The sequence below is a fragment of the Thunnus maccoyii genome, chromosome 20 (genome assembly GCF_910596095.1).
Source record: "Thunnus maccoyii chromosome 20, fThuMac1.1, whole genome shotgun sequence".
Taxonomy (NCBI): Eukaryota; Metazoa; Chordata; class Actinopteri; order Scombriformes; family Scombridae; genus Thunnus; species Thunnus maccoyii.
Genome location: NC_056552.1, coordinates 17,587,640 through 17,611,172, shown reverse-complemented (window position 1 = coordinate 17,611,172; position 23,533 = coordinate 17,587,640). Strand labels below are relative to the sequence as shown.

Here is a 23,533-nt window from a genome sequence, read left to right as displayed (position 1 = left end):
TATTGAATCTTTTCTGTTATTCACAACAGTGCAGTTACTCTACACAGTTTTAGTACCACAGCTAAGAGAGGTCTCATACTCTGGTGGAGTGGATGCATGTTATGCCAAAAATGTCATTTAGTTCACAGACAACAGCTCCAAAGCAGAAAATTAAGCACATACTGAGAAGAATAATTTAATTTAAGGGATGAGTGACACCTGTAATGAGGCAGGAAACTGATCCGCATGTTCCTTGGAACTGGATGTATGATGCCAAATTCAAGCTGTTAAGAAGCAGGAAATTCACACATAATCTCAGACAGCTGTATATCAGTATGAATCATGTTATTTGACTTTTATCTATTAAAGGCGTGCTGAGCATGTAGTGTTCATTAAGTTATACTCCCCCTTGTGGAATGATCATAGCATTGCTATTGCTATTCCTGTCCATATTACCAACAGATTATCTAACCCTTATTTTCATTTGCCACCCGCCCAGCCTGCTTACACAGTCTATAGAAATCTACTTGCCGTGGAGTAAATGCTAATAATTTAATTAATGTTGAATGCTCTCCCTTGAATAAGTCCGTCATGGCACACTTGACTCCCACCCACATTAAAACTACTCTGTTAAATGTTAGGTCACTCAATAACAAGTCATTCATTTGTAATGACTTTATTATCTCAAATAATATTGACATCCTCCTACTAACTGAAACTTGGTTGAAATGTGATGATTTTACACCATTAAATGAGGCTTCCCCTCCCAATTTCTCTTACTTACACACCTCTAGGCTCTCTGGCAGCGGTGGTGGGGTAGCTGTAATTTATAGGGATAACTTGATCTGCAGTACTGTACCTTGTGGTGAATTATCCTCTTTGAATACCTTTCCTTTCATCATGGTAAGCTCCTTTATTACTGAACTCTCTTTTACTCTCTATTACTGTTATCACTGACCATGTTAAAATATGACCATGTTATCATTCTTAGTGACATGCAAATGTTTTAGCTGCGGTTTTTTAAAATCTTTTACAATCTTTTAACTGTGTACTTCATGACACTGGGTCAAACCACATCCAAGGTCACAAACGCGACCTAGTGTTAACCTTTGGTGTAAATATTGTTGATCTAGAAACTATTGATCTGAGTATTTCTGATCATTTTTCATTCTTTTTAATCTACTTTCTGTCCGTCCTCCTGGCAAACTGTCTGCCCCCACCTACTCTTGTATCTTTAACCCCTCAACCACCAGCACATTTAGCCAGGCCTTTCTCTCCTCTGCCACTGCCCCAGCTACTCATCTACCCACTGTTGATCAGCAAAATCATTTCAATAGTATCTGTTTAGCTACTTTGAATCAGCGGCTCCGACTAAATTTCGTGCCTACCCTATATAATATAAAAATAATATATCCCTGGCTGAACAAAAATGCTTGTAAGCTTAGAAGAAAACTCAGAAAACTTGAGTGCAAGTGGTAATCCACTAAATTACAGGTATTCAACCAAATTCTTACAGTTTGCATGAGAGATTATGGCAAAATATTTCTCCACTCTGATCTCCAGCAACTACCATAACTTTAGAATGGTACAGGTATGGACAGGTATGCTTCTCCTGAACTTTGTAACTGATTTTTTAACCCATTTTTAAGACAAAATCAATTCCATCAGATCAATGTTCAACAGCAGTCAGCCACTTGTGGGAGCTTCTAAATCTAGGAGATTAGTAGAACCCACTCCAAGCCCCTCTTTTGGCTACTTTTCCTCATCCAACCAAATTTCCCTTGAAATTCTGCTGAAAATTATCAATAATATGAATTTCTCTACCTGCTTCTTGAACATTTTACCAACTTCATTTTTGAAGGAGGTTCTCCCTGCACATTTTTTCTATTGTTAACAGTTCCCCCGAACTACAGACCCATCACCAAACCCACATTTCTTTCCAAGGTCGTTTAAAAAGTTGGATTCCACCGGCTGATTGCTCATCTCAGTAGTAACAATCTCTATAAAAAATTTCATTCAGGTTTCCTTGCCCTTCGCAGCACAGAAACTGCCTTTCTGAGGGTGAGCAATGACCTCCTGATTCAGGTAACTGCTCAATCCTGGTCCTGCCGGACTTGAGCTCTGCCTACGCCATCACTGATCTTACTGTCCTCTTCAACTGTTTGGAGGACTGCATGGGCATCTCTGGTGTTGCCCTTAAGTGGTTCACTTCATATTTAACTGGTAGACACTTCTCTGTTAGTATAGGTGATTCTGTGTCATCCCTAGCTCCTACCAACTATGGTGTCCCCCAGGGCTCAATTTTAGGTCCCATCCTTTTCACCATAATATTCAGTTCCATTTCTACACTGAAGACACACAACTTTACCTGCCGATGTGACCTAATGACAAAACTAGCCGACAAACCCTTCATAACTGCTTAGTAGACATTAAAAGTTGGATGTATGACAACTTTCTTCAGCTCAAAAACACCAAATCTGAGGTCATCCTCTTTGCCCCCTATGCTTTTTATTTCTGTTTTTATTTTGGTTTCTACTTATTTATTTACTTTTTGTTTGTTTTATTAATTTTCATTGTTTTTACATTCATATTTGTAACTGCCCTGTAATACTTGCTTTGTTAACTGATGCTTTGTCTTTTTTTCCCATGACTTTCATTAATTTACTCTATTTTATGTATGTACAGCACTTTGTAACTCTGTTTTTAAAAAGTGCTGTATAAATTAAGTCATTATCATTATTATTTATTTAAGTACATACAGTATTCTAGTTCTTACAGGGCTTCTCCATTGAAGCATTTAGTGGTTGTCACCCACCTAAAGGCCCAGGCATGCTGCAGTTTCTGGAGTGAAGAGCATATCTCTAATCATGTTCTCCACCAAAATATTCCCATCACCTTCTGTATGTTGTCCACCTGCACCATTATCTGCTGGGAAAGTTGAAGCATATCATCTGAGCAGCTGTGTCAGCTGCAGACTTGAATGTGAGGACAACATGAACATTTGTTGTTCTTTGTGACCTTTGATAGCACAGGTTGCAACAGAGAATCTGCCTGATTGGAAACGTTTAAAAGTCATCCCAGCTCTGATAGACTGAAGGAGGGTTTTAGTTTTTCTCTGTCTGTAAGTTTGGTCTGACAGCTCATACTTACAGAATAAGTGCAGGTGGTCTGAAACATGATGTTCAAGACTATCAAGATCTCTGCTAAAGCAGCTGATCTATTGTAACTTTAGATTTAACACTGTTTTGACTGGCAGACACAGTGAACAGTTAGTACATGTCTTTGTTTTTCTTTCATATCTGTTAGTCCTTGAACAGTTTGAGTGTCCTTGCAGGGCTCTGCCAACTATGGGAGTGAACACATACTGTGCTGACTGAAAAGTGTTTTTAATGAGCCAACTCAGAGGATATATATCAAATATCAGACTATTAAGTTAACTAAGCAGTATAAATCTATCTGACTGTACATGCAAGTGTGAAAATGGCCATGCTTCAAATTGAAAGCTAACATGTTTCACTAACTTAAAGGTTTTGGTTTTAGTGTGTGTGTCTTTTTCTCCTATCCTTTATGCAAAGTTTGTTTTGACAGATTTAAAATCTAACTCTAGACTCCAGATAATTGATTAACATTGGATAATGACAATACAATTAATTGTCTATGCAACTAAAATAAACACTTGATATCTTTGTCCACAGAATCCCTCAGTGTACTGTATTCTGGTATTTCCCATATTTAAATAAAATCTATAAATGTTTACTGACGGGAATAGTTCTAGATCTTAATATATTTTTTATTTTGTTTGGCATGATAGTTGCCATATTAACTAGATTTAACATTAGACACTTCTTGTAAAGCAGTTGTATGAGATTAAAGCAGTACATTTATGTGTCAGTAGGGAGCTCTGTTGCTCAGTTTTTAAGAAATACAAAATTCAAGTCAGGAAGTCATGGGACCTCTATAAAACCATTAAGCTTCTATTAGATATCACAATTTTAATGGTTTTTAAAGGACCTAATTAAAAATGTGTTTCATTGACTACGAGGGAACAACTACTATCAAACTGCAAATTCAAGGTCAAAAATTGGAACGCTCACAAAATGTTATAACACAGCCACACTTACTAAATGATTTTCTTTCTCCTTTGTCTGGCTTGGGTAAGCCGTTTTCTACATGTGTATGCTTGTGTAGAAGACTACTCACAGGTGTCCCCTTGGAAATATTATGTGTCTGGGGAGTTCAGTTGTCTTGGATGCAGTCTTATTTCAGTCAGCCAGAGAGGCAGAGAGGACAGGACCAACACCCGGCAGAGAGAAACACGACATCCTTGCTTCGACCTCAGGTAAAAACAATTGAAAAGATGCATTTAAAATGTTTCCCTTGCATAACAGTGAATAACAGTAAATGTGTGTATGTGTGTGTGTGCTGTATCGAGGTTGTTAAATAGTTTCAGAGGCCTTTTTCTAGAGCTGGACTGGGTGGAGTTTGCTACATACAAGTAGGAAATTACAACAAAGAAACAAGCTGTAGAGTATGAAAAACAACTGCAATATTGTTTTAAGTATTATTTCTTTACACAGCTACTTATAGTGAGTGTTGCAACTCCCTAACCAGCTTTATTAGCAGCTAGAAGAAAGCATGCAAATTCTCAACTTTCAAATAAGTAAACCTCAGCAGAAAACCTGTAGGTGTTGTGTTTTCATTGATTACATTTTTGCAAGTAACCTAATCTTCATTTGTAAGTGTACCAGTGACTGACCCATATGGCGGGCCTAGCAGCTCTCTGTCTGCTGCTGGTGTTTCCACTGAGCAGCTCCCAGAGCACCCTGCAATCTAAGCAGGAGATGCACGCACATCAGGCCCCGGCAGCACCTCCTCCTCCTCCTCCACCACACATACGGGACCTACTCAGAAAAGAGGAAACCACTAATTTGAATGCAAAGCGGACATGTAAGTCTAATTTAAAGAAATGTGCAGTAGAATTTCAAATAGTCCATGGACACTATAATAAATGACATTAGGTTAAGTATTAGATATTAGGTATTGACACAATCATTTTGTAGTTTAAATCCCTCACTTTCAGTAGGATTTTTGAGTGAAAACTCACTCAGATGTGTTTATATCAAAACAGATGCCCATGTAGACAAAGACAATGCCAAAGTGGGTCTGTTCATCGCTGCGGCCATGGGGACCTTCGCTCTGATGGCTGCAGTGTACTGTATCTACAACAAGTTCTACACCAAACACCAGTACCTGCACACCCAGCTTAATGAAGACCCAGGTAGTGTGCAATAACAGAGAAACACTTTTTATCTGGAGATGGTTTACCATAAAATTATGAGGATGTGTTGTATAAGAGGGTAGACAGTTATATTAATCTTCAAAGGGCAGGTGAAATATTTTTATTAGATTGTTATTGAATTATAAATTTGAGGAAATTGCAGAATAAATGTGTGTAATTGCACTGCATGCAGGGACTGACAGAAAGCTGTATGGACGGTCACTTTTGTCATTTGTCAGTGTGTGAAGTGGCCATGGACAAATTATATTTTTAACATGCAAAAATACACTCACCTTATCTGCCTACACTACAAAGTTGCACTGCACAAAGTGACAAAATAAACTTAAATATTGAAATACAAACAAAGTGAGTCTTTCATCCAGAGAAAACTAGACTCATCAACGTCTGATCTTTTTGCCTCTCTCATCATTTAGGCATCATTTTTGTTATGAAACACCAGTCGGATGTATTACACACAAGGGTGTTGTGCCATGTTTAGTGATGATGTGAAACGTAAGATAACTTCTTGTTTTGCGCTTCTATTTTTTTTACTTGTGGCTTGTTGCCATTTGGTGTCACTAATAAATTATGTTGCATGGTGTAGCTTTAATATGTAGAAATACAACAGGAAATGTGAACATTCCCCATGTACGCACGGCATAGATGTTGCTAAAATGAAAAAAAAACTTCACAGGAAAAATCTACAAGCTTCAAGTTAAGTTTGTGACATCTTTGCCTGCAGATTTAACCTCAGACCCGATGGACCCTCCCCCTGTGTTTTTCCATACCTCTGCTGGCTCCAGTGCAGTAGATGTACGGAGAGCTGGGTACGGCTCGCTCTCGGACACTCCATCCATCATCTCTGTCCCTCCCAGCCTGTCCCCTCCACCCTCTGCCATGCCTTTTCCTCCCCTCTTCCTCTCATCTCACTCTCTGAGAACTATATCAGCTAAAGACCTAGAGAAGAGTTGTATCTGATATAGAATGCTTTGCAGTGAGAGACTTTTGACAGACAGTAGAGGGAGAAATAATTGTTATTTGAATGTACACGTTGTTTTTCATTATCTATACACAGTTAACTATAACTGTATTTTTTGCAGGCAAATCTGGCTTAAAATATTTCAATATGAAAACAATGCATCAATTTCAACCCTGAAGAACAGGTTTTTACCTACTTTCTTACTCAATCGAGTAAGAAAATACAGAAAAATTAAAGAGGGGACAGCAACATTCGGTGGAATTTTCCTTTAATTTAACTGCCATGATTGCAGAGGTATCTCATCCACCTGCTGCAACTGCCAAAATGTCAGTTACCACTGTTGTCCATGACCTTCTGACCTCTAACTCTCACTGCCTATAGCTAGCAAATCTTGCCACAAATGTGCCCTAAAAATGTCCCTGTGTATCACAACCATATGTATGAACTGTAGTCATGTGTGCTGTATATTTGTATGTTTATACAGTTGCAATAAACTAGATCTTTCCTGCACCTCATCTACATCTAAACATAGTGATTCAGTATAGTACCCAAAAATAAACTGTCCAATGACAAAAGATATATTATCTTTCTCATTTCTACTTTTCATGTTCAATAATAGCAGTCACATGGTTAAGTGGAATACAACAATAGCCCAGACAGAAATAGACTTAAGAGTCTTTGATCTGTGTTTGTGACTCTTTAGATAGATGTTATCAAAGGTAACATTAAAATGCAGGTTTTGTGCACCCAGTTTCAAATAAATACACTGATTTATAATTTAACAAAACATTCCCTTTACTTTCATCAGTTTGGATGTGAGGTGCAGTGATGATGATGCATGGTCAGTGAAGAAATACAAAGGCCTTTTCATCAAATAAGCAGTTTTATAGTTCTTTTATTTGACTTTATTCCAGACTTAGTACATCAAAGGAGTAATAAAAACATAACTGTGCACCAATTTCCATCACGACTTTGATCCATGCACACAGTAGGTCTACAAACATTTTGGACACCTTGGTAGATGGAACATCAGCAGAATTCAATCTCTTTATTTTAAATCTTATGCTCTTCATAGATGACACATCACTAATATAAAGTAAAATATTATAATGCACGTTCTATCAGTTGTTTGTCCCCATTCGCACAGTTCTACAGTATATAGGGTAAAGTACGCTCCATATCAATATACCCAAAAGGAACGCAAGGTTATATCATTTGATTCACTCTAAACTCTGTCTAGATTACTACAGAAAGCAGCTCCACATTCACTTAAAATCTGTATTAGGGCCACATGTCCCAAATGATAAATTCAAGGTAAGCTGTTCTTACACCCTTCTTAAAAGAGATGCATTGATGGTGCGTTATGATGCGTTATGGCACCTTTGCCAAGTTGGTATGACGCACAGGGCGCATTGGGGACGCCAAGACTAGCGCGCAGCCGAAAGCAGCCTTATAATGATAGTTTTATAAATATTATTATAGTTTTATAAATCAGATTGTTCCCTTGCTTTTACATGACCTTTTATTGTGGATCTATATTCCTGTTATAAAAGAACATTGGCCATAAAGCGCACCCTGAATCCTTACAGCGTCCTGGAGCAACCTGCCCCTCCCGCCTTACAATTACCTGGGAACTCTGTTAATATGCTTCGATCGGACAGTGTTTACTCTAACTCCCTCCATTCAAGGCTTGTGCGCTCCAAGAATAGCCGCTGCCTGAATAGTCGGTGTTTAAAACACCGGGCTGCTGGGAAGGAAGTGACATGCTACCTTCCACTCACTACACACACTTGGAGATTAGCGCGCAGGCAGCAGTAATCTGGTTTCAGGACCACGGCCAGAGACACCGTTTGACCATGAATCCTGTCGAAAGTTGCCTCCAGCGGGCTGTGAACCTTTCTGGACACCAAAGAGTGTAAAGAAGTTGTTGGACATTAAGGACTCGTAACAAAGTGGGACTGACAATGTTTGTGCGGTTAATCTTATATACAGGCAGTTGAGGCAACATAAATCGGTGGACAATCAGTGTCGCTCCTTACAGATTCCTCTGGACGGGACACTGCGGGTTAAGTCTGCTGATAGAGGCAAATTTAGTTGTTGTTTTTTTTTAAATGTGTGAGTGAGAAACACTGAGGCGGAGGGTGCGGAGGAGAAAGCTGTGCGCTCAGTCGGGAGCGCGCAAAGACTGCACATTGGTCGGATCCTGGAGTCGTGAGGATGGAGATCCGGCCGGACAGGTTTAAGGCCGTGGCAGCCAAGACTCTCGGGAAAATATACGGGTATGTAACATCCCCATCTGGAGCATATTACAACCAGAAAATGTTGAAACGCAGAAATGGCTGCAAGCGTAATTGCCCTCTCATGTCAAAGAAAGTTTATGTACAATTTACTGGAGGGCAGTCGTTATAGTTGCTTAAACATAATTTTAATATCAGAATTTATCCACAATTATCTTTTTTAAAAAAAGCAAAATGTTTCTATTAAGTCGTCCAGGGGCCCGGATTAGTGTGGGGTTGGATGGCCTGGCACATCTGTCTCGCATAAAAAACTGGCATACATAATATATCACTTTTCATAGCATTGCAGTTATCCGATAGCTTTTAATAAAATTGGAAATGTTTTCTCTGAGCGCACAAATGCTCTGAAATCTGAAATTTGGCTACCTGAGTCTCTCTTTCACATGCAGCTATGTGAATGTGAACTGTCCCACTCTACTTCTGGGGAACAAATAAACAGATTTAAGTTTCATTGGAGGCCCGAGCTGTTCTATCAGTGTAAGATGAAGCGCTGGATCGATAGCTGGACTCATTTCTTCCAGGCTTTTCTGCAGCGTCGACACATTGTCAAATTACAGAGGCCTTGTCACAGTTTAATGTGGCTGCTGGAGGTGCAAGTCTAAGCAATCAGGCAATATGTTTGACTTTTCTACCACACACAAAGAATGTCTCTTAACGCAGTGTATTTATTCTTCCAAACTCACTGAGAGTTAAGTGTGTGTTTAGCATAAAACGGGCCTGTGAGGTCGCTCACAGGGGCCTGTTACTCTGTCACACCTGTTATTATGGGGCAGTAAGCTTAGGAAGACTTTCATCAACCCCCGCTCTAGTAAATGCTCCAGCTTTTTTCCAAATTAAGAAACAAGCTTTCTTATGTTGGATCAGCAGAGAAGCAAATTTGTAATGATGGAACATGGACCAGGGTCAACATGTCAGGAAATCTGTGACACTTTTGACCCACAAGACACTTTTGCAAATACTTCTTGTGAGACTTCTTATGACATTTAAAGCTCCTATTGGTGACGAGCTGCAGAAAAACTACGCGACAAAACTTCCTCCGCTGAGAAAAGGTGTGTGAGGTGGTCAGGACTCTGGCCAGTGAGGGATATCTGAGCGCAACAAGGTATTGATGGACTCCCTTTCTTTCTCTCGGGATTTGATGTAGCGTCTAAACACTTAAATCCTCTCCAGAAATAGCCTCTCCTTGTCCAAGCTGTCGGCCCACGTAAATCCCTGCAGGCCGTACACCTTGGCCATCTCTCTCTCTCTCTCTCTACCTCCCTAAGTAGCCCGATAGCTCGTCATCGCGTCCCTTCCCCCCCTCTCGGGGCTCCTCACAGCCCGGATTAGGCCACTCGACCTACGACAGAGACCCCGCAGCAGCCTATAAGCTTTCATTTCCGTGAAGCGCACGTGCACTCAGGTGCTCCCTCGGTGCCTTGCTGCCGTGCGTAACGCGCACCGGCCCGTTCCTCTCTGCACGCAACACCGCTTACCGGGCGCAAAGAGAGAAAAGACAGACAGACAGATAGCATTGACACAACTTTGACACAGTATTCTATCTTATATTATATTCTGTCTTGTTGCGATCAGTTCTATTGTAATATCTATTTTAAACTTGATTCTGCCATTTTTATTTAAATCAAGTGATCATACAAAGTATTGTGTACGAGGATGAACGACAGAAACATAAATTCATTGATGTAACACCAACTGACAGATGTTAATCATTCAGCCATTGAATATCACATACAATATTGTGCACATCTCTCGGTTTATTTGCATCTTTTGCCTGAATGAACTGCTTTCTTCTCATCTACGATATCAGAGACAGAACAACTGATTGACATGTGAGCAAAAATATTCAACTTCTTTTACTGAGTTTTGTTTGTCTCATCAGTGTTTCTCCAGCACAATATTCTTCTGACTCAGTTGACTGTACTGATGCTAATGAACTCCAAAATGTGCACAGTTAGTGTGGTTACAGTGCTTGTCACAGTTGATACTCTGGCATTTTGTGTTACTACACTGAGTTCACTAGGTCCTGCTTACTGGTGTCATGAAAAGCTTTTCATCCTTGCAAACAATTACACCAGTTATTTGACTCTCTCTTATCCCATCACTGTCTCCAAGCTGTTGACTCAACTCTGAACCGAGGTGTTGAACTGCCCTGACATTTGTCCTTGATGTATGAGTTAAAAGATTAACTTGGAGAGAAAGAGCGATACAGACATGAGTTAATCTTTCTAACATATCATCAAGATTTGACACTGAGAAGTTTTTCAATTGGGTTAAATTGCTTCACAGATGCACCCAGACCTTACCTCATGGTGTGTCGAGAGTGACAGGGAGAAGGTCAGGTAGCCTTTAAGGATTACAACGGATTTTCTTTAATTCAGGGTCAGTCATGAAAAGTCACTGCAGCAGATACGGTGTATGCTAGAAAAAAAAAAAGTAAGACATTTTGACCATTGTACTGAGATGAAAAAAACCTCCACATGGACATCCTCTGGACACTGGGAAATAAATTGGTGTTACAGAAGAAGGAGATGTCGTGAATTGTGTGCGAGACTATGCGTGAGTCGGGGGAGTTGACAGTAAAAGGCTTAGGTTAAAAGATGAAGAGGAGACAGGGAGAATGAAGAGAGAGGCCCACCCAGACAAAAATAGTCCAAGGGAGCCAGAGATATTAATAATTCAACATTGAGAATCATTAATACTTGATCAGTGTCGACGACTGTTAGAATCCCTGCTTACAGTAACTAATATATTTGCATAGCAGTTATTTCCCAGTCTGCTCACTGTTGGAGTTTTTATAGTAGCTGACTGCTCTGGACAGGTTTCTGGCAAGAACACACAGTCCATCTACAGTCTTTTTGTCACCCGATATGTTCGTATCAATGTTCACACATCAGCATCCACATAAGTACATCTTAGAAAACAGTGAGCTGCAATAATAGTTGTAAGAAGATTTTTCCTTAGTGGAATTCATTCTGAATGAGTGGTTAAGGTTGTACATACAGGCATAGGAAGAACAAAGTGATTAAGGCTTGTGTCACATGTAATATCTCCTTGGTCGTGACAGTGTAAACTATCTAAGAATGACACATCCTTGTTGCTTTAATTGTTTTTGGGCTAATATACTAATATAAACTAATATAAACCCAGTGATGTACAATAGTTTACATCTCTGAACCCTCTTTACTTTCAACTATCTAATGAAGGCAAAACACCATGATATAAATCTTGAAAATCTAAAATCTTGAAGTAAATAAAGTAAGTAAATAAGTAATAACATAAACAAGATAAATGTTCAGATGTGTCATGAAATCTTGAATTTGGCAGGGAGGCTAATTTACTCAAAGTATGTGATTGTAGCAGCTAAGCTGTGCTCAGTGTATGCTGCAAAAAAAAATTTCTATGACACAGTAAGTATCTTGTGGTGATGTGGTTTTCAAATTCTCTACCAAGTCTTCTAACAAGTCAGTGTGAAGTTTCGATATGTCTGTGAGGGGTTCACACCTTCAGCCCCCTGTCATGACAAGAAGTATAAAACAGTGAATCATGTATTAAAACATGATGAACCATTCAAACCAAAAAAAACTGCTCACCCAGCACATATGCTAAAAAAAGATACCTGTTACTTCCTACTTCTATGCATTTGGCATACGTTAATGTCATGAATTTCAACAATTCTAGACATGGCCATAAAACTGATTTTTGTGCATCAAACCAAGTATATTATTTTTAAGCTTTTTTGGGGGGGCATTTTTTTTTTGCCTTTTTTGGACATTGGGCAGCGAAGAGGCAGACAGGAAACAGGGATAGAGAGATGTTGGGTATGACATGCAACAAAGGTCTCTGGCTGGAATCAAACCAATCAATGCAGTTATTTGGCCTACGCAATAACTATTTGGCTAATGGGTTTTTTTTCATAGTTTTACGGCAATTTTGTTTGAAATGGAGTCTTTCTTGCGTGTCAGGTGACCTGCAGTTTTGAATTTGGCAACTTCAACAAAATTGCCAAACTACACTGTCCATGGTAGGGTTAGGGTTAGACAACATCTATATCATTGTGTTTTTCATGGGGGAACTGATAACTGTTTGTCAGATTCAATATGTGGATCTGATGTAAATATTAGTACACAACAGTGTGACATACAATATACAGGGTATACTTGCTCTTCCAGGTAGATATTTCCATCCCAACCATGATGGATGTTCTCAATGGCCACTGTGGGAACACTGTTATTAATGAGGGGCTCTAGTGGCTCAGTGTAAGTGTAAGTGAACCATGTTACACTTACATATGGTTCATTTCTAGCTCAGGATCCCCATCCCACTTCATCTCCCTCTGTCCTGTACAACCAGCTGTCAAACCCCCATCCCCCAATCTGAGCTGTGTTCATGCACTGCACTGTTGGGTTTTGTATTTTGGCTAAAAACAGAAGGCCTGAGTTTACTTATTCTTATTGTCTTGCTTTCAACTTTTACATATAGGTGTGTAAATGTAAGTACGTGCAATAAATAAAGCTGTACTATAAAAGGTGGTCTGTGCTCCACAATCTGGACCTGCAGTGCTCAAGTCTGATCTGAGAACTCAGCATTGCACAAGCCATGTTTAATAGATGATCAACTGCATTTAGATACATATTTGATGCCTGTTAGACTGAAGGTTGGCAGAGGTCAGTGGTTTCTCAGCAAGCCATAAGAACATACTGTGTGTTAAAGACACGATGAGAACAGCAGGTTTAACCTTTGTTGGAATGAGAAGAGGAGCATGGATGCGCCACAGTGAGACAAGTTCCTGTAAACACTGTTATCTTTTACTCAAACTGTATTGCTCCATGTCAGCCAGTTCTGTCAGGAGATGAATGCTGCAATACAAAAAAATCCCAATATAAAACCCCTTGAGTAGACAGGAAGTCAAGGTTATGTCATCGGGCAGGCAGTGGAGGCAGGCTGACAGTCGACTGTGCAGACTGTCTCTTGTTAAGGTGCTGAAAAAGTTACCAGTCAAGTTCACGGTGAGAAAGACTGTCTGAACATCTAGATCCATGCACTTTTATTAAGCTGAGCTGTCAGTCTAAGAGACATTCAGAACAGGATCTGTTTTCACTTTGGCAACCAGAGTTTGGAAACCCTGGGGCAGATCACTGACTGACTGACTTGTTTTTACAGGAAATCTACAGTATTAGAAAGCTAAAAGTGTACTGAACATGAAGTCCTTTCTTTCTGAGGGCTCAATAACTGTTATAGTTAACTATGAGCTTTTAGTTGCTGTTTTGCTGACTTGAATTGAAAACAATACACATATATTTCTGAAATGTCAAATTTTGCATTGAAGAGCTGTTTGGTGTTTATTCTTAAAGGTTGTCTCTGTGACCAACCATCTGGCTGTACAATATTACAAAGGGGTGTTTCAACTGACTGGTACCGCAGACGACCATGTCACACCATCACAAGTTGACAGGAGAGAAATTCAAGCTCTTAAAGGACCAATGAGAAAGATTTTGTGGCATCTAGTGGAACAAACTTGAGAGAAATGGAATATAATATTCATAAGTATGTTATAATTAGTGTATATATATATAAGAATCGTGCTTTCGTTACCCTAGAATGAGCCCTTTATATCTACATATGGAGCGGGTCCCCTTCCACAAAGGCTGCAATGTTGCACCACTATGTTTCTAGAACTGACGAACCAAACACTGGCTCTAGAGAGGGCCTTTTGCGTTTTTTGCAAGTTCCGTGGCCACTGTCTGTTCTCCTACACGTTTGGAAGGGGAGGGTGAGGGGAGGGGTATTCATTTGGTTGCAATCTGCAACCTTACCGCTAGATGCCACTAAATCTTACACACTGGTCCTTTAAGAAAACAAATTCAATAGCACCTCTTTTAAAAATAGTGTATGTTTATTTTTGGCACGTGAGCAACCAAATGACTGACTGGGATCTAAACAGTATTACGTTTTCATTCTTTCACCTTTGGGTTTTCCATTCCCTTCTTCACAGAGCTCTTGAGAAGAAGCAGGAAAATGGTGAGACCATTGAGCTGTCGGCGGAGGGCCGGCCGGAGCTTGTGGAGGAGAAGGAGATGCCCGTGGTTGACTGTACGTGCTTCGGTCTGCCCAGGCGCTACATCATCGCCATCCTCTCTGGCATTGGCTTCTGCATCTCCTTCGGCATCCGATGTAACCTTGGCGTGGCCATCGTCAGCATGGTCAACAGCCACACCATCTACAGAGACAATAAGGAGGTCATAGTGGTGAGTGGAGGTGGATGAGGTGGCAACGGTGGTCCAAATTTGTGGTACCTTTACTTCAGTGAAAGGTCTTTTCCTGTTTCGAAGCAAGGTCTATAAAAAAAAATGTTTTTCCATGTTTGCAGTGTCAAATCTTTACTATGTTAGCAATCTTTGGTGATAGTAGAAATGAAAACGGCCCCTCCAAACAATGGATTAGGTCATCATGATGTCAGTCAGTGATCAGAGTTATAGGTTTAACAAAGCAAAGTGATGAGTATATGTGCAGATTGATGATTTCATTCAGTCACTTGTTTCTCTGTGTGTCCCAACAGAAAGCTCAGTTTGACTGGGATCCAGAGACAGTGGGAATGATCCACGGGTCTTTCTTCTGGGGATACATCGTAACCCAAATCCCCGGAGGGTTCATCTGTCAAAAGTTTGCAGCAAACAGGTTCGCTCCTCCCCAACTTATTGTACGCTAGTTTTAATTACAGCTTCTTTTATACACACTGATGTCTCTTCCTGTTTCTATTCTTTCCTCTTCCAGAGTGTTTGGCTTTGCTATAGTGGCCACGTCTTGCCTGAATATGCTCATCCCCTCAGCAGCACGGATGCATTTCGGTTGTGTTATCATTGTCAGGATTTTTCAAGGGCTTGTGGAGGTAAGTGACTCTTTTCTATGGCTTCTTCTAAAATGCAAGAAATGGGCAATAAGGGAGATTTCTATTTACATGTTAAGTCTTTTTTCATGGTGTAATTTCCTCCCTTAATCCTTCAGGGGGTTTCATACCCAGCATGTCATGGTATTTGGGCAAAATGGGCGCCACCTCTTGAAAGAAGTCGCCTGGCCACAACAGCCTTTTGTGGTGAGCCTATTATAACCGTCCACTCTGTCTTTAAATAATAGATGTTTGTTGTCACTTAAAGAGACATTTTGCTGCTTGCTTAATAATCCCACAACTTTTTTGTCTTTCATAGGCTCATATGCTGGTGCTGTGATTGCCATGCCTTTAGCTGGAATCCTAGTCCAGTACTCAGGATGGTCATCTGTCTTCTACGTCTACGGTAAATGACCTTTGACCTTATGGCTGGTGGTATACAAAATCAAATATGAAGCCTTTACACTGGATTTCCAAACCATTCAAACTGAACTTTGGAAAACTGCACATTGTCTTATAGTGAATACATGTGATTGTTCTCTTAATAAATGGTATTGAGTTTGTTTAATCAATTGTAGATACATCAGAATACTGATTTCAATACTTGTGTGACAACACCCATCACTATACTCAACATACAGTGACATACTAGATACTGAGACACACCTAAACTAAAAGGACAAAAAGAACGTAAAAGGCCACAACCATAAACATACAGGAAAAAAAAAACACTAGTTGAAACACCTGTTAAGCATGAATTTAACATTTAATCTCAGTCTGTACTGAGGCAGCAGGTACAGTCAGGGTGTAGCAAGGTGTCTCCTTTGCTCTTTTTGACCTCATAGGTTTGACACTTACATTGTTTTTTCTTTTCTCTGCCTGTTCACCAGGAACTTTTGGAGTGATGTGGTACTGCTTTTGGATCCTGGTGTCTTATGAAAGTCCAGCAGCCCACCCCACCATCACTGACGAGGAGAGGAAATATATTGAGGAAAGCATTGGCGAGTCGGCCCAGCACACAGTAACGGTTAGTACTTACAAAAGACTTCCGCTGGTACAATATGATTCAGACACAGTGTCACACCACATTGACTCAAGTTAACAGCGCCAATGTTGAAAATTTATACTGCCCTGTCATTTACACTTCCTTCAAAAGAATGTGAAAAGTTTGCACTATCACAGTGTAGATACTTGTTTTGTTTATGCAAAATGTTAAGATAAGGATAAGATCACAAGTGGATTTGGACAAAGATTGTTAAAATGGTAAACAAGCAAAGCACATTAAGAGCAAGTAAGAAGTTAGCCTGGGTGTCAATCTTTGTCATGAGTCACAAAACAAAAGCGCCAAATATAGATTTTGAAACTCCATATCAGTGGTAACCTCTACTCATTCATGTCCACATTCATGCATTCATGCAATCATGCATTCAAGCAAAACTAATTTATTTACTCCACCCAATAATTCCCTCTTACTGATCAAAATGTCCTGGTTTCTGATGCTTTTTTTGTTTTAAAATGACTTAAGAAAGTTAAATAAACAACTGCACATTTATGTTTGAGAAAACAGTCAGAGGTTTTAAAAGTTCATCACTAAATCGCTGAGATCTGTGTTACAGAAATTCAACACACCATGGAGGGCCTTCTTTACATCCATGCCTGTGTACGCCATCATCGTGGCTAACTTCTGCAGAAGCTGGACTTTCTACTTGCTTCTCATCAGCCAGCCTGCATACTTTGAAGAAGTGTTTGGGTTCGAGATTAGCAAGGTAACTGGATGTGGGCTGTGGGTTGTGGGTTATGAGGGGTGTACTCATACTGCTGCAGGTGTCACAGAAACAGAAAGACAGCTTCCCAAGTTTATTGCTACAACCATCGTTCATACACAAAGGTCTCAAATCTGTTGCATAAAATACTTTTTGTCTCTGTCTCATCTAGGTTGGCATAGTTTCTGCACTTCCCCACCTTGTCATGACAATTATTGTGCCCATCGGTGGTCAGCTTGCCGACTATCTGCGCTCCAACCATATAATGACCACCACTAATGTCAGGAAACTTATGAACTGTGGAGGTAAGAAAGAACCTGGCATGGAAGGAAGGCAAAATTAGAATTACAGAAAGGAAACATGTAGATGTAGATAACTTCCTGTGCCTATAACAGCAGGGCTTGTTCTTCCCGGGGTCAAGACTGTTGTCAGATTAGTCTGATATAAAATAGGGGTTTTCAGCCTTTTCTTGATATGATTCGGGGTTTTTTTGGTAAGTAGCACATTTGTTCTAGAAGGCTCAGTCAGGTGAACCTGAAAAACTACGCAGTATCTTACTTGCTAATCATGGACTTTATTACAGTATTTAGTCAGCTGTGGTGAGAAAACATTTGCTGCACGAGGCAGATGATGACTCACTGTAAAACAAAAGCACTGTCTCTGTTGGCTTTTTTTGAACTACAGAGAGAAATCAATAGCAGAGTGAAATGGAGAAGCATGCAGTGTACATATCTATTTCTGGGAAGCTGAGTCAGTAAAGAGGAAACTTTAGGCCACTGCTTAGTTGACAGCATTTTATGAAAAGAAAGGAACGAAAGGCATGAACTTCAAATGACTATCAGTTGATTTAGATTTGCATCTTGCATTAAGATCTAAATAGATAAACACATTTAAGATCATTCTCTGTTTGCTTTTTCACCTTTTTGTGTGTCAGGGTTTGGGATGGAGGCAACCCTACTGCTGGTGGTGGGCTTCTCGCACACAAAAGGTGTTGCCATTACATTCCTGGTCCTGGCTGTGGGTTTCTCTGGCTTTGCAATTTCAGGTGAAACCATAAGTTTGGTATAACTATTATTTTATTCTTTAATCCCCTTTAACTTGTTCCTTTTGGCCACAAATATTAATGCAGAATGTGTAAGGCTTGTGGATATGTAACTATTTCCTAAGATTTGTGTGCTGATATTATTTTTATCCTTCATAAGGTTTCAATGTCAACCACCTGGACATTGCACCACGCTATGCTAGTATCCTGATGGGTATCTCCAACGGTGTGGGCACTTTGTCTGGGATGGTTTGCCCGCTTATAGTTGGTGCTATGACAAAGCATAAGGTGAGAACTGATGCTGTTATGTGCTTGTGTGTGAAGTCATTATAAACTGTCTTTAAAATGTGATAAGACTGACACTGACACATCTATTTGCAGTATGTAAGGAAAAACAAATTTTGTTGGCATTTTGTGTATTTTTGTTATTAATGTGTCATTTCCTGGAAAAAGACTCTTTTTAATGTTACCATTTTGCATGTGCAGTAATCTTGCAGGGACACTTTTAACATGTAAGGGGCACATATATCCATTTTGGACTTAAGAGTAGCTTAGTAGACAAGAAGTCAACACATGCAGCCACCAGACATGTTGAATCATAAGTAAGGTGTTTGAGCCTCAAGTGTTATTGACCAGAGTAAAAGTATCCAGTTTTTAAGCACATGTACAAACCTCTCTTTGATTGATTTCATTTAATGTGTGCATATCTTCATAAACTTTAGAATACCTTGATGCAAATAAATAAAACACTTATTTTTCTCATGCTTTTAACCTCTCTTCCTCTTTGATAGACGCGGGAGGAGTGGCAGGGTGTGTTTCTAATCGCGTCGCTTGTTCATTATGGAGGTGTTATATTCTATGGTGTGTATGTTCCGCTCTTAATTTTCTGGTTCAACTTATTCTGTCTTAAACACATCATTAAAATGTTCATGTATGCTTCAATCCACGTGTTGCACGTGTTGCATGTGTATGCAAGCAAACTGAAAATCAGCAAAAACAATATAAAGTTTTGTAGACTTGTTTTTAGCTCTGTCATAAGTCTGAATAAAATGCAGAAACTTGATATTGTGTTGTCCCTGTGCTGCAGGCCTCTTTGCATCTGGAGAAAAGCAGGCCTGGGCCGAGCCGGAGCAGCTGAGCGACGAGAAATGTGGCATCCTGGATGAGGATGAGCTTGCAAACGAGACAGAGGAGCTGTATCGCACGAGTGGTGGGGGAGGCTATGGAGCCACGAACCAGGGAGCAGATCCCAACGGAGGCGGAGGCATGGGAGGAGGTTGGGTCTCGGACTGGGACAAAACTGAGGAGTACGTGCAACCGGCTGGAACCAATAACTACCTTTATGGAGGAGAGGAGGACCGGGAGTTAACATAAAAAATGCAGATCCTCTGCATGTCGCCTTTAGTGAGGCAGAAACAGTATATCACAGTGTGGAGTTTCACCGGATGGCACGAGGAACTCTAAAATGGAAGTGTGGATTTAAAATCGAAAGGGGGAAGGAACCATTTTCAGCAAGTCTGACTGTATTATCATAACTGAACTGCATTAAAAGAGACTGCACAGTGGAGGTGAAGAGATTAGTAAATCTAAAATGTCTGTTTGTGCGTGATTGCAATTGTGTACCGTGTGTGACAGACAATCTAAGTAAGAGTGTTTTAGGACTCATCAGCCTCTCTGCAATCTCTGTTGGAGAAGGGCTGTGTTTAGGCCTGGTGTGGCTTTCTTTAATGTTTATTCATTGTAATAATTGTAGACATTTCTATGTTAACAGACAGGATTTGGATTTCATTTTGTATGCCTCTCATTTATATGAAAATCATTCAAGATTACAAATCTTCAGCCACACATTTGTCACAAGCAGTCTCTGTTGTTGGGTGATGACCTATTGAGTTTGCCCAATTTATTTTAAAGAAGGATGTAGTGTGTCCACAACCTGCGGAGCATCAACAGGAAATCACTAAAATTGAAACTACAAGGTTTTCACAGTGTTATGAAAGCTTGTTTCTTAATAACAATGTTTTGTTTTGTCCTTAATGTGAACACTTTTAAGAAAAAGTATGTTACTTGTGCCAATACAGCAAAAATATTTTGCTCTGTAGTATTGGTTTGCTCATCCACTGAGATATTAATTGAACACCTGCAAATATTATTTAAACAGCTTTCTGTGAAGTCTAAATAGCCCATTCTGACATCTTTAGATGCAGCATTTTGATTTCCTCGTGCAAAAGTATTTATATACTAGGCCTCTAAACTGTCTGCCTGCTGACATCCTGGGGAATAAAAATGCCTAACAAAGGAATACAAGGTGAATAACAATCCCTTGTCAAATTAGCTTCTTAGTTTAAAGCCACTATGAGGTCTCTTTCAACTTGTTTTCTTCGAAATACACCATCTGAATATTCTATATGCTCTACATGTAATATATGCTTCATTAATATTATTATATTATGTTACTGCTGTGTTCAGGCAATTCATGTTCTAAGTGTTAACATATTCTATTTCAGGAAAAGCACTTTGCTGTCATCACACAACCTAAAATAAAAGCCCAACGTGTCTCAGTGTCTGCACCCTGTCACAGTGACAAACCACAAAACATTAAAGAAAATGCTGAGCCGTGGCTGTTGTGGTGCCAGTAACTAAGCAAACATCAGACTAAAATAAAAAAACATGTGAATCAAATGAGGCCATCAGTCCCGCAGAGCACACCGCACAGATCTCAGCAATTCTTGTTTAAAGTTGGAACTACATTATCATTCGCTTTATTTTATAGTGCAGCAAGCTGAAGATATGTAAAACGATCAATACATTTTAAAAGACCAATTAAAAAATAAAAAGCTGATAATGGACAACAAGCGCTGTACATAAGCAATTTGTTTTATTTCTGTTAGGAGATGTTATAATGTATCTAGCTTATCCCAAAATAAAGATTTAAGATTTAAAAAACATCCCTGTTAGGTCATGGGATAGTATCACTTTGACTGATACCGTTTGAGTTGATTACATAGATAGGTTAAATATTAAATGTTAGGGTTTTTACTGTTTTTGTCATTTTTGTTTGTTTTTCAAACTGATCTACAGTTTCTGTTGCTTTTCTCTCACTGTTAAATGTTTGTTCTGGATTGAAAACTAAAACTGTATATGTACAAATCATTTACATGTGGAAAATATTATTGTATAATAAAACCTAGAGGTGATAATTCCTGTACAGTCATACTATTACTCCTATTTTTTAATGTTTTGTGTTAGGTTGTGCATAAGCTATCTTACTATAAATAGATGTTTACAGTTGGGTGTTTACATTTTTTATCTTTTTTTTCCTTTACAGCACCTGTTTTCTTTTGTTCCAGACACAATGCCTCTGCTTCATGCATGATTCAGACACTAGTAACCTAGATTTTTGGATACAGTGGTTTCATGTTACCCATAATGCTGTACTCCTCCCCAGACAGCATATTGATCACTGAGTTGAAGTATAAGAGCTTGGAAATGAAGAAGAAAAATAGATTTTGATGGCATCAGAGCAAGGGACTCACCAGTTTTCCTCAGCCAGTAAGAAGCACTGAGGCTCAGGGATTCATCCTCACTGTCCTGCTCTGGTCTCTAAAATCAATGAGATTATCCTGCATCCATCTGCCAGTGAGATAGAGAGAGGGAGAGAGTGAGGAGGAGGAAGATATTCATCGCCGAAGCTTAATAATACTGCAGTACTGCTTTCCTTGCAATTTGTTTGTACTTTTGCATGCATGCCATTATGTTAAAGATGTGCAGAGGCAAAGGACCCAAAAAGATAAATAGCAGAAGACATAAAGAGGAAGGGGGAAGTGTAGCAGTTGTGGGATTAGTACAAACAGTCACAGGCCAACATTAACTTTCTATAATAAATCTAATGGTATAAGGCGTCTTTTGTGGCCACATTTGTATATAACTTTTTATAAATGCTGCAATGAAAATGTATCCTCTGGACATTTTAATATTACTTATTAAATTCTGCAGTCATTTTTCTAGACATATTGTTCATGTTACAGCATAAATATACTGTATCTTTGAATAGTGCAGGAATAGAGTGGGAACTGAGTTTCATCATTCGGGGTTTCAGTGGGGTGTTTTTTTGCATCTAAAGTAAAAGCTGTTCCCGGGGTGTTTGATCACTACTGAAAATAGTAGAATTAAATATTGTTTTAGCTCAAAAATGGAGAGTAAGGATATAGAATATTATAATGACTAATCTGATATCAGTATCAGAGTTTATAAACACTATTATACTAGTACTGGCCTTTAAAAGCCCATAAAACACTTTGCTGTCACCTTTTAACCTAAAACCCAGTTTATTTTGTTTCCTCACTTATTGAGAAGTATATACTGGTCCTTCATAGTGTTATTCAGACCAACATTAGTGTTTTATCATTTATATATTCAACTGTAAAGGACTCAATTTAACCTTCAAAGTTGCTGTTGATGACAAGCCAATGATGAAGAGCTGCGAGAATTCATCAGATATGCTCGACTTGGTCAATGTTAATAAATATCTCATTAACTAATACAGTAATACCTGATTGAAGACCACCTGTTACTTTTTTGCAACATTTGTTGAATGACTTTTTAGAAGATAAACACAATTAACACGTTTAACTTTAGCCACATTAGCTTGTCGTTTCTTCTTACCTGAAACATATTCTCTTAGAAAAGTGAAACTTATGCTTTGAACATAACTTACTCCAATAAAGCATAAATCCCACCTATGTGTAGCTTGTCCAAATATGTTTCTCTCTGAGGCTACTCAGTATTCTCTCTTCTGATCTTCAGTCACTAACAGTTACTATCTTCGTTAGCCGTTGGACGGTAACGTTAGCTAAGTTTAGGGTCGCCATTTTCTAACATCAAATTCCGTGACACTATTAAGTCTGGGCCATTTTTTGTCCGTTTCTGTGGTTAACACATCAACGCTGGCTCTCCTCTTGTTAGAAATGTCTTCTCTCTGTTCATAACTGGTCGGTTTAAAATACAGACGCCTTTGAACAGTGTGATGTGGAGTCGTGGACTGAGAGGTGAGTTGAAGGCCATGGCTAAAAAACCCGCTGGCCCGCAAACTAGGCTGCAAACCAGGCTACAAACTAGTACCAAATTACCCTGAGCCTAGCCTTATTCTGTGCATAGTCTTTGTACGTAATTAGAGGTTGCTGATTTTTCCTTTTTTCCAAGGACAAGTGTGTAGGATTTAGTGGCATCTAGCGGTGACGTTGCAGATTGCAACCATTTCAATACCTGCCCCCTCCCAAAAGCGTGTAGCAGAACCTACGGTGGCCGCCAAACTC

General features: G+C 39.4%; 1 protein-coding gene and 2 long non-coding RNA genes across 5 annotated transcripts; 1 reads left to right on the top strand and 2 right to left on the bottom strand.

The window, feature by feature from the left end:
* Positions 1-4,244: 4,244 nt before the first annotated feature.
* LOC121887177 (vesicular glutamate transporter 1-like) lies at positions 4,245-21,724 on the top strand. Its single transcript, XM_042397803.1, has 16 exons — positions 4,245-4,318; positions 4,720-4,926; positions 5,108-5,257; positions 6,000-8,515; positions 14,526-14,778; positions 15,090-15,208; positions 15,305-15,419; positions 15,536-15,623; positions 15,736-15,822; positions 16,307-16,443; positions 17,033-17,182; positions 17,352-17,484; positions 18,114-18,224; positions 18,382-18,509; positions 19,013-19,082; positions 19,309-21,724. The coding sequence occupies exons 4-16, from the start codon at positions 8,454-8,456 to the stop codon at positions 19,593-19,595; spliced, it is 1,740 nt and encodes a 579-aa protein (XP_042253737.1). The 5' UTR covers positions 4,245-4,318; positions 4,720-4,926; positions 5,108-5,257; positions 6,000-8,453; the 3' UTR covers positions 19,596-21,724.
* On the bottom strand, positions 10,268-14,585 carry LOC121887180. The gene is made up of 3 exons (XR_006092931.1): positions 14,497-14,585; positions 10,837-10,951; positions 10,268-10,719 (listed from the first exon to the last, which is right to left on the bottom strand). It is a non-coding gene; the product is annotated as an uncharacterized LOC121887180 (long non-coding RNA).
* On the bottom strand, positions 14,664-23,524 carry LOC121887179. Of its 3 annotated transcripts, XR_006092929.1 has the most exons (5): positions 22,884-23,524; positions 21,755-21,851; positions 17,046-17,148; positions 16,275-16,381; positions 14,672-14,750 (listed from the first exon to the last, which is right to left on the bottom strand). It is a non-coding gene; the product is annotated as an uncharacterized LOC121887179 (long non-coding RNA). The 3 variants fall into 3 exon arrangements; XR_006092928.1 differs by lacking the exon at positions 17,046-17,148 and having other exon boundaries at positions 22,884-23,518; XR_006092930.1 differs by lacking the exons at positions 16,275-16,381; positions 17,046-17,148 and having other exon boundaries at positions 14,664-14,750; positions 22,884-23,514.
* Between the last annotated feature and the right edge of the window lie 9 nt (positions 23,525-23,533).

Excerpts from the sequence above, each read along its gene's own strand:
- LOC121887177 (XM_042397803.1), top strand. The coding sequence starts at position 8,454 with ATGGAGATCCGGCCGGACAGGTTTAAGGCCGTGGCAGCCAAGACTCTC. Across the intron at positions 15,420-15,535 it reads TTTTTCAAGGGCTTGTGGAG|GGGGTTTCATACCCAGCATG; the intron begins GTAAGTGACTCT and ends TTAATCCTTCAG. Across the intron at positions 17,485-18,113 it reads GAAACTTATGAACTGTGGAG|GGTTTGGGATGGAGGCAACC; the intron begins GTAAGAAAGAAC and ends TTTGTGTGTCAG.